The following is a 13,137-nucleotide window of genomic DNA, read 5'->3' on the forward strand; positions in this document are numbered from 1 at the left end:
CTCCAGTGTGCAGAGGTTGGAGGAATGTTAAGAGGATGCAGGAAACAGCAAAGGAAACCGAGAAGAGACGGTTAGTGAGTTAAAAGGAAACCAGCATAGGGTGGCGTCCTGAATGCCAGGTGAAGGCAGTGTTTCAAAGGGGAAGGAGTAATTAGCGTGTCAAAAGCTGCTGAGTGGTCGAGAAAGAGGCTCAGTGAACAACATTATTACTGAAATAGGTCAGACTGAGAATGATAAATACTGTATGATCTCACAGATGGAATCTAAAAAGAAAAAAGCGAAACTCACAGAAATAAGAGATCAGACTCGTGACTACCAGAGGCAGAAGGTGGGGGAAGGGGGACTTGGAGGAAAGTGGTCAAAAAGGTATAAACTTCCAGTTTAAGACAGATAAACACTAGGGTTATCATGTACAGTGTGAGGACCGCAGCTAACACAGCTGTTTCTCATATTGGTAAGTTGTTAAGAGTTCTCATCATAGGGAAAAACTTCTTTTTCCTTCTTTTCTTTTCTTCTTTCTCCTTTTTTTTTTTATTGTTATCTCTGTGAGAAGATGGATGTTAGCTGAACCTATTGTGATAATCATTTCACAATACACGTAAATCAAACCACCATGCTGTATGCCTTAAACTTACACAGTGATGGATGCCAATTGTTTTTCAATAAAAATAAAGAAGCCCTGGGGTGTAGCCATCAGCCTCTGGATCACTGCAACAAGGAAAGAGGTTTAGAGGTGACGGAAGGAGACTAAGCCAGACGCACCAGTGAGAAGCACAGAGGAACCTGTATCCTTTCTCTAGTTTCAGTTTAAAGTGATGCAGGAGGAAAAAAAAAAAAAAAACACTTCTTGTGTGGGCTTCAGGTGCAAGCAGGCACTCTAACTGAGACAGCGCCAACCAGCAATGGAGTTCAAGGAGTTCTGAGCTCATGGCTGCCACTGCATCCCTTTCTAGAATATTCCCAGCAAGACAAATGGTGCTGCTACCAGCCGCTGTGCCCAACTTATGCTGTTCTCCCTACATCATTCACATCCTCTCCTCACCCAGAGGAGGACAAGGGAATTGAAAGTGGCTCCTGGGTACCAGGAAGAGAGGAAAACCCCAACAACAGGTGATTACTCATTCTTTTAACTCTCATAAACCACTGATTTGTGCTAGTCTTTTAAAAGAGTTGGAAACTTGCCGTCTGAACAAGCCAATTTATGGAATACTCACCAATCACTTTGAGGGTGTACTTGCTGTTATTTTTAATACTTGGAGACTCAATTTCATACTCATCTTCATCTGATACTTTTAAGTTGAAGATGCTGAGGCTACCCGACACGTTGTCTAAATGAACTCTGCCTTCAAAAGGTGGGAAGGCTTTGACACCAAACTGATCATCCAGTTCTACAACTTTATCCTTTCCTTTTTTCCATACGATATCCATAGTGGGTTTAGAGGGTGATGCACGTAAAGTTACATTCCCGTTCAGCGCTCCAAATATTGGTTGAGAGCTACAGCCAGTGAAATCTAGGAGGGAAAAAGAAATTGGTTAGGAAAAATAACATGATTTTCTAGAAAATAGAAAACTATCTTCCAAGATGCCCCTTTGGGGGGAAAAGATTACATTTAGTGGTAAAAATTATTCACCAGCTACTTTGTGTACTAGCTCATAAACTGCTGACAAAAAATACAGGAAGTAGAACATGCTTGACCCTGTATGTTTATTCTTTTTAATATTTTTTAGGGGGGAGAGGGTTTTGTTTTGTTTGTTTGTTTTGAGGCAATTAGGTTTACTTATTCATTATTATTTTTTTTTTAATGGAGGTACCGGGGATTGAACCCTGGAACTCGTGTATGCTAAGCACTCAGCTATACCCACTGAGCCCAAGTTTACTTTTTAATAGGGAATTGGGACCCACAAAAATCCAAGAAATAGATTCAACATTTATAGTGCACCAACTATGTGCTTGGTACTATGGGCAACACTGGGAATATGGCAGCAAACAAGACAGGTACTGCTCCAGGACTCAAGGAGAAGACATTGAGCAGGCAAGGAGAGCCCCCCAGTCAACAGCCTTCCCTAGGAAATCACACTGGAACCAACACAGGACAACAAGCCACTGAGAGATAAGAGGAGTCAGCGAGCTGACGGCTGGGTAAGGCGGGGAGGAGAGATGACCATGCGGATAGAGAAGCAGCACCTCCAAGAAGGCAGGCCCTGAATCAAGAAAGCGCTTGGTGTGTTTGAGGAAATAAAAACAGTTAGTTCCAAATGGCTGGAAGGAAGAGAGCAAGGGGGGAAGGGTGGGGAGTGAGGCTGGCGAATCAGACAGGGGCCCGATCACAGTGTATGTGAGTGAGGGGCTGGACGGAGTCAAGTAAGATGTGATTAGGGTTTGGAATTCATCCGAAAGGCAAGGGAAAGCCACAGAAAGGTTCTTAACAGAAGACTGGCATGACATCATTTCAGCTGCAAGAGGTTGACTTTGTCTGCAGGGTGGACACTTGCTGACGGAGCAAGTGTGGAGGCAGAGAAACCAGAACAGAGGTCAGTGCAGTAGCAATGAGCGAGTAGCAGACTGGGACACCAGACCAGGGTGTTGGCGGTGAGGCCAGACAGGTGAACAGACATAAGAAACATCAGAGAAAAAAGTCAACAGGATTTAGTGATTGGATGAGAGGCATAAATGGTGACTGTCAGGCCTCTTTCTCGGCTGACTGAGAGGTGCCATTAATTGAAATCAGAATGACTCGGAAGGAAATCGGGTGTGATGAAGACTCAGGACTCAAGGACTGGGTGCAGTAGTGTGTTGGAACCAGCTGTTAGCATCTCTGCCAGGCTCCATTCAGTGAAGTCTGGTTGAGAGCTTGCCATCTACCACAGTGGGAGTATTTACAGCAAAGAAACTGACGAATGCCTCCAATCAGAGCCTCCCGCCTCCTCCACACCAATCCGGTTGTTAAACATTTACTCTCACTACTAGATTGGGATATTCTTGATACCCCAAAATGGGCTTGAATACACTGCGCTCCAGACTTGACTCTCTTGTTAAGACAGACGAGGAGCCGTTAAGAGGAAGGCATTACAGACAAATTAAAACTTGATTGAAGCTTTTGTCTAGTAGCGATCAGGGTAATTGAAAGAGCACAGGAAAAATCAAAACCATGAAATAGAGCAATTGTAGGCAACTGTGTCCAGTAATTTCAAATAAGAAGCAAGTGCACCCGATCTGTCTTTTTGCGAGGATTTTTAGAGCCCATCTTCCTCAGTTAAGGAAGACTGCCCTCAACGCACGGGCATCTTTCTGTCGTTTTGCTCATCATGTACTTTTTCTCCCACTTAACCAGAGCCCCTGAAAGGGATGAAAAGGGATAGGACCTGAGGGGTGAGAGTCTATCCACACACAACAGTGGAGCCTTGAAATGTCTTGTAAATGAATAAATGAATGAACAGATGAGAGTTGGGAGGGAGGTGGAGAAAGAAGTCTGGGCTGAACCGCCACACTCTGGCTGCAGAAAGATGGCTCCCATCTTTCCCAAGGAAGGTGATGTTTCCTGGGATTAGGAACAGGAAAGAAGCATCAGGAATGGCGCTCACAATGGATAGAAGCATGGGTGGAAAAAGGAGAGACCAGTTCAGAAAAAAATCATAGTAATTTTGAGCTGGAAGAAACTCCAAGAATGAGTCAAAGTACCCCCATCCCACAGGTGAAGTGACAGGGCACCAAGAAAAACGAAAGAAAATGTTACTGAATGTTCACCCCCTGCCAGTCATGTGTTCACGTACTCTTGGGTCCCTTTTTAATCCTCTCCACATCCCTGTGCAGTAGTGTTGCTAGCCCCATTTCACAGATGAGGAAACAGGACCCAGGAGACTTATCGGTTGCTCAGTGTCATTCAGCAAGTTTATGGCAACTGAGGGACCAGGACAGACCTGACTCTGCCCAGGCCCTCACTCACATACACTGTAATCTGGCCCCTGCCTGGACTCGCCAGCCTCATTCCCCATCCGTTCCCCGACTGCTCTCTTCATTCTAGCTATTTGGAACTGTTTTATTTCCTCAAACACATCAAGTGCCTTCTTGATTCAGGGCCTGCCTTCCTGGAGGTGCTGCTTCCTCAATCTGCATGGTCATCTCTCCTCTCCCTACTGCCCAGCTGTCAGCTGGCTGATGGATGCTAAGGGTAAGCAGGCTCTAAGACATCCAAGTGGAGCTGTCCAGTCGTCTACTGGGTACACAGGGCTGGGGCTCACAGAAGATACAGATCTGGGAATCATTACACGGGTAGAGGCTAGGTTTATCATTTCCTTCCTCTAGTAAAGTTTTTTCTGTTGCACTTCAAAGACTGACTATAAAATAATTTGCTGATATGATCGTTTCCAATGAAAAAGAAGAACTGGAGAAAGGAAACAGTTTTTTTCTCAAGGTCACACACCCTGAATGAATGAATGAATGAATGAGTAAACAGCAGCCAAGGAAACGAGTCGGCAGTGAGCTGGTTGCTTTGCTGATAGTGGTGAGTGGTCAGAAAAGGGACCACAGGGACGTTCACTTACCATGCCAGAGAGCAGAAGGGAGAGGGCCCAGACTTTCAAGCCAGTCAGGCCCAGGGGGACACTCAAAAGCGCCCACCACACTCGGTTTCCTCAGCTGTAAAATGGAAATCGTAATGCCTACCCCAAAGATTGTTTCGAGGCTTGAATAAAACTGAGAATCATTACACAATGGCTGACATGGAGCAGGCTTTCAACAGAGTTTTCCCTGTTTTTCTTTCAATGCACTGAAATCAAATGCAGTGAGCGCACCATCAAGGCATTCACTCTAGGGGACCCTGGTTGTGTGAGAATTCGCCAAGGAGTGACTGTTCGCTGTTTAAAAGCAGAGAGAGATGGCGGGGTGGGGATGTATCAGTCACTACCTAAATAGATATTCTATTGCCAGACAGAATTTTTTAACTACTGGAGGTTTATGTGCTTTAAAGGATACTGAATGATCTTTTTAAAGATATGAGGGTGCCTGCATGTAGAGTGCTCATTTCCAGTTCCAAATACTCTTGCAGCGTCCTTATAAAACATTGTCATGACACCCAGGTTTTTTTTAATTTTGTTTTGTTTTTGCTTTTTTTTTTTTTTTTTTTTTGAGGTAACTAGGTTTATTTATTTATTTGTTTATTTAACGGCAGTACTGGGGATTGAACCCAGGACCTCATGCATGCTAAGCATGCGCTCTACCACGGAACTCTGCCCTCCCCACCATGACATCCAGTTTTGATAGTTTTTTGTATGGCTTGAAGCCTAAAGTGGAACTCAAATATTTTGCAGACAAAGTGACCTGTTTTTTGATTTAGAAAATATGGTCACCGTAACTATCGGATTAATGAAATGGGGCCCCCCCCACCCCTTGCTCCCAGCCACAAATTCCTCTGCACATTTTCACTTGGGCCCTAGAATTTAGATTGACTGCTATTTTCGGTTTATTTAATCAAACATTATGTAGCACTTACTATCTGCTAGGAACTGTTAGAAGAGCTCTACAAACATGTATTCAGCGAATCTTCTTAAAAACTGTACCAGGCAGGTGGTTTTTATTATTGTTGTTGCTGTTGTTATCTTTTATTGAAGTTGATTTACAATATTGTTTCAGGTGTACAGTAAAGCAATTAGACAGGAGTTAATTTTAACCCTATTTTGCAGATGAGGAAACTGAGGCACACAAAGGTTAAGTGATTTTTTTTAATTAAGTAGTGAAACTGGATTTGAACCCAGACAGTCTGACTCTTAACCATTGTTTCTTTTTGGCTTGCTATGTGGTATACGGCTGTTAAAGACAGGGACACGATACAGGATATCGCAGGATGCCATTTCTACAATGTATCGGAATAGCAGATGTTGGGAATGAGAAAGTCAAACTGTTCTAGCTGGAAAGTCTGAAACCTACAGGGAAGGCATCAAGCTCAGTGGTCCCCAAATCACGGAATGTCAGGTCCTCAGAGAACCACGCGCCGCACCACACCCTTCCTCATGTACATGAGAAAATTAAGAAGGCTTGATTGAGCAAGAGAGCGATGAGCCCAAATCTCCAAAATATTACATGAGAACCCAAATTCAAACCCAAGCTTGGTGATGGTGGGGTTTTTTTTGCCTTTTTTTTTTAACAACTTTTTTTTTACATTTTTTTTATTGAGTAATAGTCATTTTACAATGTTGTGTCAAATTCCAGTGTAAAGCACAATTCTTCAGTTATACATGAACATACATATATTCATTGTCACATTTTTTTTTCGCTGTGAGCTACCACAAGATCTTGTATATATCTCCCTGCGCTATACAGTATAATCTTGTTTATCTATTCTACATTTTGAAATCCCAGTCTGGACTGGGATTTTTAACAACTTTAGATGTTACAAAGGGAAATGAGACAGGGTTTCATAATCAAAAGACCAAGAGAAACTAAGTTGAAAGGAAAGTCTAAGAGTTTGTCCTTCTCATGTGTGATGGCAAGTAACCTGTGAGATGCGGGGAAGTAAGGGGGGAAAGGGGACAAGAGAGACTCCAGTGCAGGGAGGAAGAAAAGCTAAGGGTGGGGATGGGCAGGGAGAACATAGGGGAAAATAAAGAAGTCGTAAGGACACAAAATCACAGGAGCCTCTGAGAAGCCTGAGAGAACTGACAAATTAAGCCCTGAAATAGAAACCAGCAATTCAGCCAACAGAGGGGCCATAGATGGGCCAGGCGTGACACCAACTGGAGCAGTGGACTGGAACGCCAGGGAGCCTGGCTCATCTGGAGAGAGGCCCCTCAGCTCTTACCCATGTGGACAGGTGGAAATTGCCAGATCTTCTAATTTCCCCCAAAATGCTGGATATTCAAATTTTATGTGAAAACTGATTCTGAAACGTTGGCAACTAGCTCACTAGCTCCAACCTGAGCGGAGGGGCATCCCACAGCCAGGCCAGCCCCAGGAGGACAGACAGGGCAGTTCTCGGTCTTTGCTGTATCCCTGCAACCCAGCCCATGAAGGACGTGCGGTAAACATTTGTCAAGTGATTTAACTAAACAGATTTAAACACAACTTAAACGTAGTCCAAAAGCCAGGGCTTCCTGAATCATGAAATTTGAGAGTCGCCCCAAAGCCTGAGCTTTGTAAGACCTCCAGTGGATCCTGGAACCTGGCTGCGGAACCATGAGTTGGCAAGGAGAGGTGGAGATGTGTACATGGAGCTGAGGAAGAAATAACCCGGGAGCCCTCATATGCACTCAGAACAGAACTCTTTCCTCCCCACTGCCCGCCTCCAGACCCAGAGCGAGACTGGAGGCTCTGCTGGCTTCCCGCTCCCTGCCTCGCTCCCCGCTTCTCTCCCTCGGCAGCTCCTTTTGAGATGTTCCCCTTTGTCTCCTGCTTTCCCTTCAGGTTGAACTAGGTTTCACCTACTAGGTGCTGTGGGCTTCAGGGCACTGTGCCAGATAAGCCTGTAACCACTCAGGTTGTGCCCCCGTAATCAACATTAACAGCCTGTCTGAGGTTTGAGGAAATGTGATTTTTTTTTTTCACGGATGCCATGTCTTAGAGACGCGCTAACCACTCTTCTGGGACTTGGAGGAAAGGTATTTCGGGAGGTTTTTTTGTTTTTTGTTTTTTTCCTTCTTCTTTAGAAATGAACAATGTAGTTTTAAAATACTTCTTTCTCTCTCTAAAATATCTTTAAGGTTCCACATGGCTGCAGATTTTAGCAGTTAAGGTAAAAATTCATCTGATGAAAAGAAAAAAAATCCCCTGAAAGTTTCAGTACCTGAACATATAAATCTTGGTTTTTCCCCCTGAATGTATGACAGTATAATGATGACCAGTTAAAGGTTCATTCAAAAGGGAGACAGGACGGCCCTGGGCACTTTTGTACCCAAGTGAGCAGATGGGTTTCTCCTGCAGACAGAGGCTTGTGACCTTGACCTTGCTCCTCTCAATTCAGCATCACAGAACACTTTCAGTTGACACCCACTTGGAGTACTGGAGTGGCGGCAGCCTGAGAAACGGTCTCCAGAGACAAGCACACACGCTCACAGTACAGACAGCAGCCACTCTCCTTGAATGCCTAGGCAAGTGCTGATGTTGGGTAACCTGTCCTACTGAGCTCACAAACATGCTATTCATCATTAGCCCCCATGCCCCCATTTTGGTGTAGGAAATACTCTCATCAGGCACGTAGATAATCAAAGGAAGAGCACAGTGCTTTTACTTGAGGAAGTTTAGTGCAGCTTATTTCTATAACCTAGCTCTTAATAAATCCAATCCAAATGAGACGTAGGCCAGGTCAGCCTCAACAATAATATTTAACAACAATAATATTTAACCACATAACAGCAGCAGTACATTTACTAAAGGCTCACTACGTGCCAGACAATTGTTCTAAGAGATGGATGGATGGCTTGATGGACAGACGGATGGATGGGCAGACAGAAAGATGGATGGGTAGGCTCACTTAATTCTCAACTCAGCTCTATGAGGTAGGTCTTATTATTCATTTATTCACACACAGAATATTTATTGAGTCCCTCCTATGTCCCAGGCACTGTACTAAGCAGTTAGGGTACAGCACTAAGCAAATCAGACAAAATCCTGCCCTTTTGGAGTTTATGTTATGGGGGCCAGGGGAGGAACACATTAAATAGAAAAGTAAGCATCTTTTATGTTAGGTGGTGTTGAGTGCTATTGTGAAAAATGAAGCCGAGTATGGGGGAGGATGAGTAATACTGAGGAGGGAAGTTGCTGTCAGATGGGAGGTGGTCACAGTTGGCATGTGAGCAGGGCCCAGAAAAAGTGAGGGAGAGAGCTTGGGCATATGGGGAAGAGCGTTCCAAAGAATGAGAACTACGAGGTTACAGCTGAGGAAACTGCACCTCAGAGGTTCAGAAGCTGACCGTGGCCACTCAGCTGTCCAGGGCAGAGCTGACATGCAGACCTAGGTGGCCAGCTCACAGGGCCTGCACTGTCAGCTACAGTGTGACACGCCTCGGTCTTTCCTCGCCAATTCCACCCTTATCCAGTCCAAGTCAGTGATTTCTGTTTCCGTGACTGCTAAAAGCAGAAATCTACTGGTCTCAGCTGCATCACCACTGCTTGCCTGTCTCCATCTATTTCAGACTGAAACTGCAGCCACCTGACTCCCAACAGACAATACATCCCCTGGTCCCCCAGTCCCAGAAACTCCCCAGAACTGGCCTCACATATACTCTCCACTGTCAAGCTAGTCCTTGCCTCCTGGATGAGCTCACCCAGGATTAAGATGTTAGTTCTTTAAATCAGCTTCCTTTGAGCTTTCCTGTCTCCTGTCATGCTGAAATACTCTCCTTTTTATTCCTTATCCTTGCACTCCTTCTTTCCTGAGATGTTCCCCCTCAATCCGTGCAGTCCAATTCAGTAGCCACTAGCCACACGTGGCTTGTGAGCACACGCAATGTGGTTAGTCCAAATTGAGTTGTATTAATGAGTATAAGATACACACCAGACTTTAAAGTATGAAAAAGAAAATGTAAGATCTTTAACTAATATTTTTTATATCAACTACACGCTGAAATGAAAATACCATAGGTAAGTAAGGTTACATAAAATATATTGTTAAAATTAATTTCACCTGGGGTTTCATATCAGATTTCTATTTAACAGCATATTCTAGCCTTTTCTTTCAAGACACCCACATCACCTCATGCTCAAAAGTCACATTTGCCTTTGACTGTTCTCGTCTTAGGATATATCTGAGACCTACAACAGCATGCCTTGGGGAACAAGGTTCTTTCTAGAGCTATTTAAGACTGTAGGTCTTTTTTAAACTACTCTCCAAAGTCTGATTAAAGGTATTTCAGTTCGCTATTGATCATTTCACTAAATTTTTTTATAATCCCTATTCTTTTCTAGTTATTCAGTTCATAGTTGAGATATATCCGATAAGAAGTTAATACCCAAAATATACGAAGAACTCATACAACTCAATAGCTAAACAAACAAACAAACAACCTGGTTAAAAAACAGGCAGGAGACCTGAATAGACATTTTTTCAAAGAAGTCATACAGATGACAGACGGCCAACAGACACATGAAAAGATGCTCAGCATCATTAATCATCAGGAAAATGCAAATCAAAACCACAATGAGAAACCACCTCACACTGGTCAGAATGACTATCATTAAAAAGACAACAAATAATAAGTGTTGGCAAGGATGTGAGGGAAAGGGAACCCTCCTGCACTGTTGGTGAGATTGTAAATTGGTGCAGCCACTATGGAAAACAGCATGGAAACTCCTCAAAAAACTAATAGAACTTGTCATAGTCTATCAATTTCATTTCTGGGTATTAACTCGAAGGAAACAAAAACACACTGGAAAAAATATATGCATACCAATATTCATTACCGCATCATTCACAATAGCCAAGAGATGGAAGCAATCTATGTGTCCTTTGTTAGATGGATGAATAAAGAAGATGTGGTATTTACATACAATGGAATATTACTCAGCCATAAAAAACAAAACATTGCTTTTTATGATAACATGAATAGATTTAGAGGTATGCAGATGAAATTAGTGAGACAGAGAAAGATAAATACTATATAATTTCACTTATATGTGGAATCTAAAATTTCTAAAAAATAAGAAATCTAAAAAAAGATTTTTTAGATAAAATAACAAATAAAACAACAAATAAAAAATCTAAAAAAATAAAACAAATAAACAAACACAGCAAAACAGAAATACTCATAGATGGCGAATAACCTGGTTGTTGCCAGAGGGAAGGTGGGTAGGGGGTGTGAGTGAAATAGGTGAGGGGGATTAAGAAGTACAAACTTTGAGTTATAAAATAAATAAGTCACGGAGATGTAACACGCAGCATAAGAATATAGTCAATAATATTGTAATAACTTTCCACAGTGACAGGTGATAACTAGACATACTGTGATCATTTTATAATGTATAAAAATACTGAATTACTATGTTGTACATCTGAAACTAATATAATATTGTAAGTCAATTAAAAAGGGAAAAACCAGATAATAATAATAAAGTATACAATTCAATTAAAAATATTAGCATGATAAAGAGGGCAATAAAACAAATTCTTAGACCTCGCTTTTTAAAAGTAATTGTCTTTTCCAAAATTCCTAAGAGATATCTGTCAAAATTAACCAAAAAAATGGCAACAAATACAAAAATGTGAAACTTGATTAGATCCTGGTATTTTAAAAAAGACATTCTTGTGACAATTGGGAGGATCTGAATAAGGGTAGAAGATAGGTGATATTTATGAGATTAGTGTTGTCTTTTGCAAATATGATGCTATTGGGATTATGCCAAAGTATTTAGGAGTGAAGTGTGGGTGTATAAAGAGATGATAATTACAGCAAAATGTTAATAAACGGATATATAAATAAACCCTCATTCTGAATTCTATGGCCCAAAGGTCCCCACACCCCTCAATTGTGTATTATGATACTGAATGCAATCTTATGTAATTGGTAATTGTGCTATCTTATATAATTTATAAGATGTTTTAGCAAAATTACATGGGACGATATATACATGTTATATATAAGAGATCAACTGTCTTATACGTAAGAGCTCTTCAAAAAGTTGCTTACCTAGTCTCAGGTTGGGAATGTATGGACTTTGAGTCAGATGGACCTGGCTGCTAGTGTGCTCTGCTACTTATCTGCTGTATCACCTTGGACAAGGCACTTAACTGACCTAAGATTTGTTCTCCTCTTTAATAGTCCCTACCGAATAAAACTAGTGTGACAATTAAAGGAAAACAAAAACCTAAAACTCTAAGCACAGAGCATGTGCTTAATTTAGAGGAACTATTATTGACACCCCATTATAAAGCTGGATCTAGTTTTTTGGTAGGAATACACAGCACTATTCTGACTTGGATTATCTTTCCCAAAGGAAAACACAGAGACTCTGAATCTTGACTCAAGCAAAGCGTATGAGCAAGTCTCACATAATAACATGAGATAACATAATCACTTAAAACGGAGACATGCTTGACAAAGTATCAGCTAACATCCAGATGTAACCATCTGTATTGTTAAAAAATATTAAATCAATGAAAGAAACTTTTTATGAAGTAGTATATGACTTTGTTCCTGCATACAAGGAACTAAAATCCAGTTGCAGAGGCAGCTGGCAAGATGCAGGGGCCATGGAAGGTCAGCAGCAGTGGAGTAAGGCAGGCTTTGCTCGTAAGAGCTGACTAGTATACAATAGGTCTTAGGTTTGAGCCCACTGATTGCCCAGCACTGCCTAGTCCTGTGCACCTGTCATCCCATTGATGCAGTCCAGTGCCAAATGCTGCCAGCTCTGCCTTCAGAACACTCCCTGATACCTCCCCTTCCTCACCTGCCCCCGCCCCGTCTCTTCTTACCCACCCCCACCAAGTCACTGTGCCCGCACCGCAGCCTCCTAATTGGTCTCCCTGCTTCCTCTTCTTCATCAGCAAAGACTTCTCCACCCAGCAGCCAGAATAATTCATTACAACACTCCAGTCATCTTTTTACTCCTGTTCAAAACTTTCTACGACTTCCTCTTACACTGCGAATAAAAAAGTCACAGTCTTTAAAAGGGCCCACAGAAGTTTATCTCTAGGCTCTGGCCCTGGCTGCTTTTACAACTTCATTTCCTGTTACCCTCCGGCACAGGGGTCCCCCTGAAGTTCCGTAAGTGCTTGAAGCCTACCTCAGGGTTTTTGCTGCTGTTCGTCCTCTCTACCTGGAATGCTGCTCCCCGACACAGTCACCTGGCCTGTTCCATCACTTCCTTTTAAGTCTCCACTCAGCAGCTACCGTTTTAAAAAGAATCTCCCCTGACCACACTTTATAAAATACTAACTACCAGAGAGTGGCTGAATGAAATATCTCACCTCCACCCCCACAGAGAACTATGTGGCTATAAAAAAAAAAAAAAAAAAAAAAAAAAGAATGGGATGATCTCTATAAACTGATATGAAATTATTTTACAGCCATATGGTAATTGACAAAAACAAGGTACAAAAAAAGAGTATGTTACCTATTGTTTAAGAAAGGGAGTTAGAAATAAACATATGTATCTGTTTATATTTGCAAAAAGAAACAAGAAAGATAAAACAGTAACAAACAATATGTTAT

At 42.1% G+C, this 13,137-nt stretch overlaps 1 protein-coding gene across 4 annotated transcripts in view; it reads right to left on the reverse strand.

Moving 5' to 3' along the window:
• The window catches only part of CD58 (CD58 molecule), a 36,601-nt gene that overhangs the window by 17,945 nt on the left and 5,519 nt on the right, over positions 1–13,137 (reverse strand). For all 4 annotated transcript variants that reach the window (XR_010382251.1, XM_031457889.2, XM_031457888.2 and 1 more), the window contains exon 2: positions 1,215–1,511. Coding sequence is in view for 3 of the 4 variants with exons in the window: in XM_031457889.2 (XP_031313749.2) it covers positions 1,215–1,511 (297 nt within the window). In the remaining variant the exon portion in view is untranslated. The remainder of the gene's footprint in view (positions 1–1,214; positions 1,512–13,137) is intronic.

Source organism: Camelus dromedarius, chromosome 9 (genome assembly GCF_036321535.1).
Source record: "Camelus dromedarius isolate mCamDro1 chromosome 9, mCamDro1.pat, whole genome shotgun sequence".
NCBI lineage: Eukaryota > Metazoa > Chordata > Mammalia > Artiodactyla > Camelidae > Camelus > Camelus dromedarius.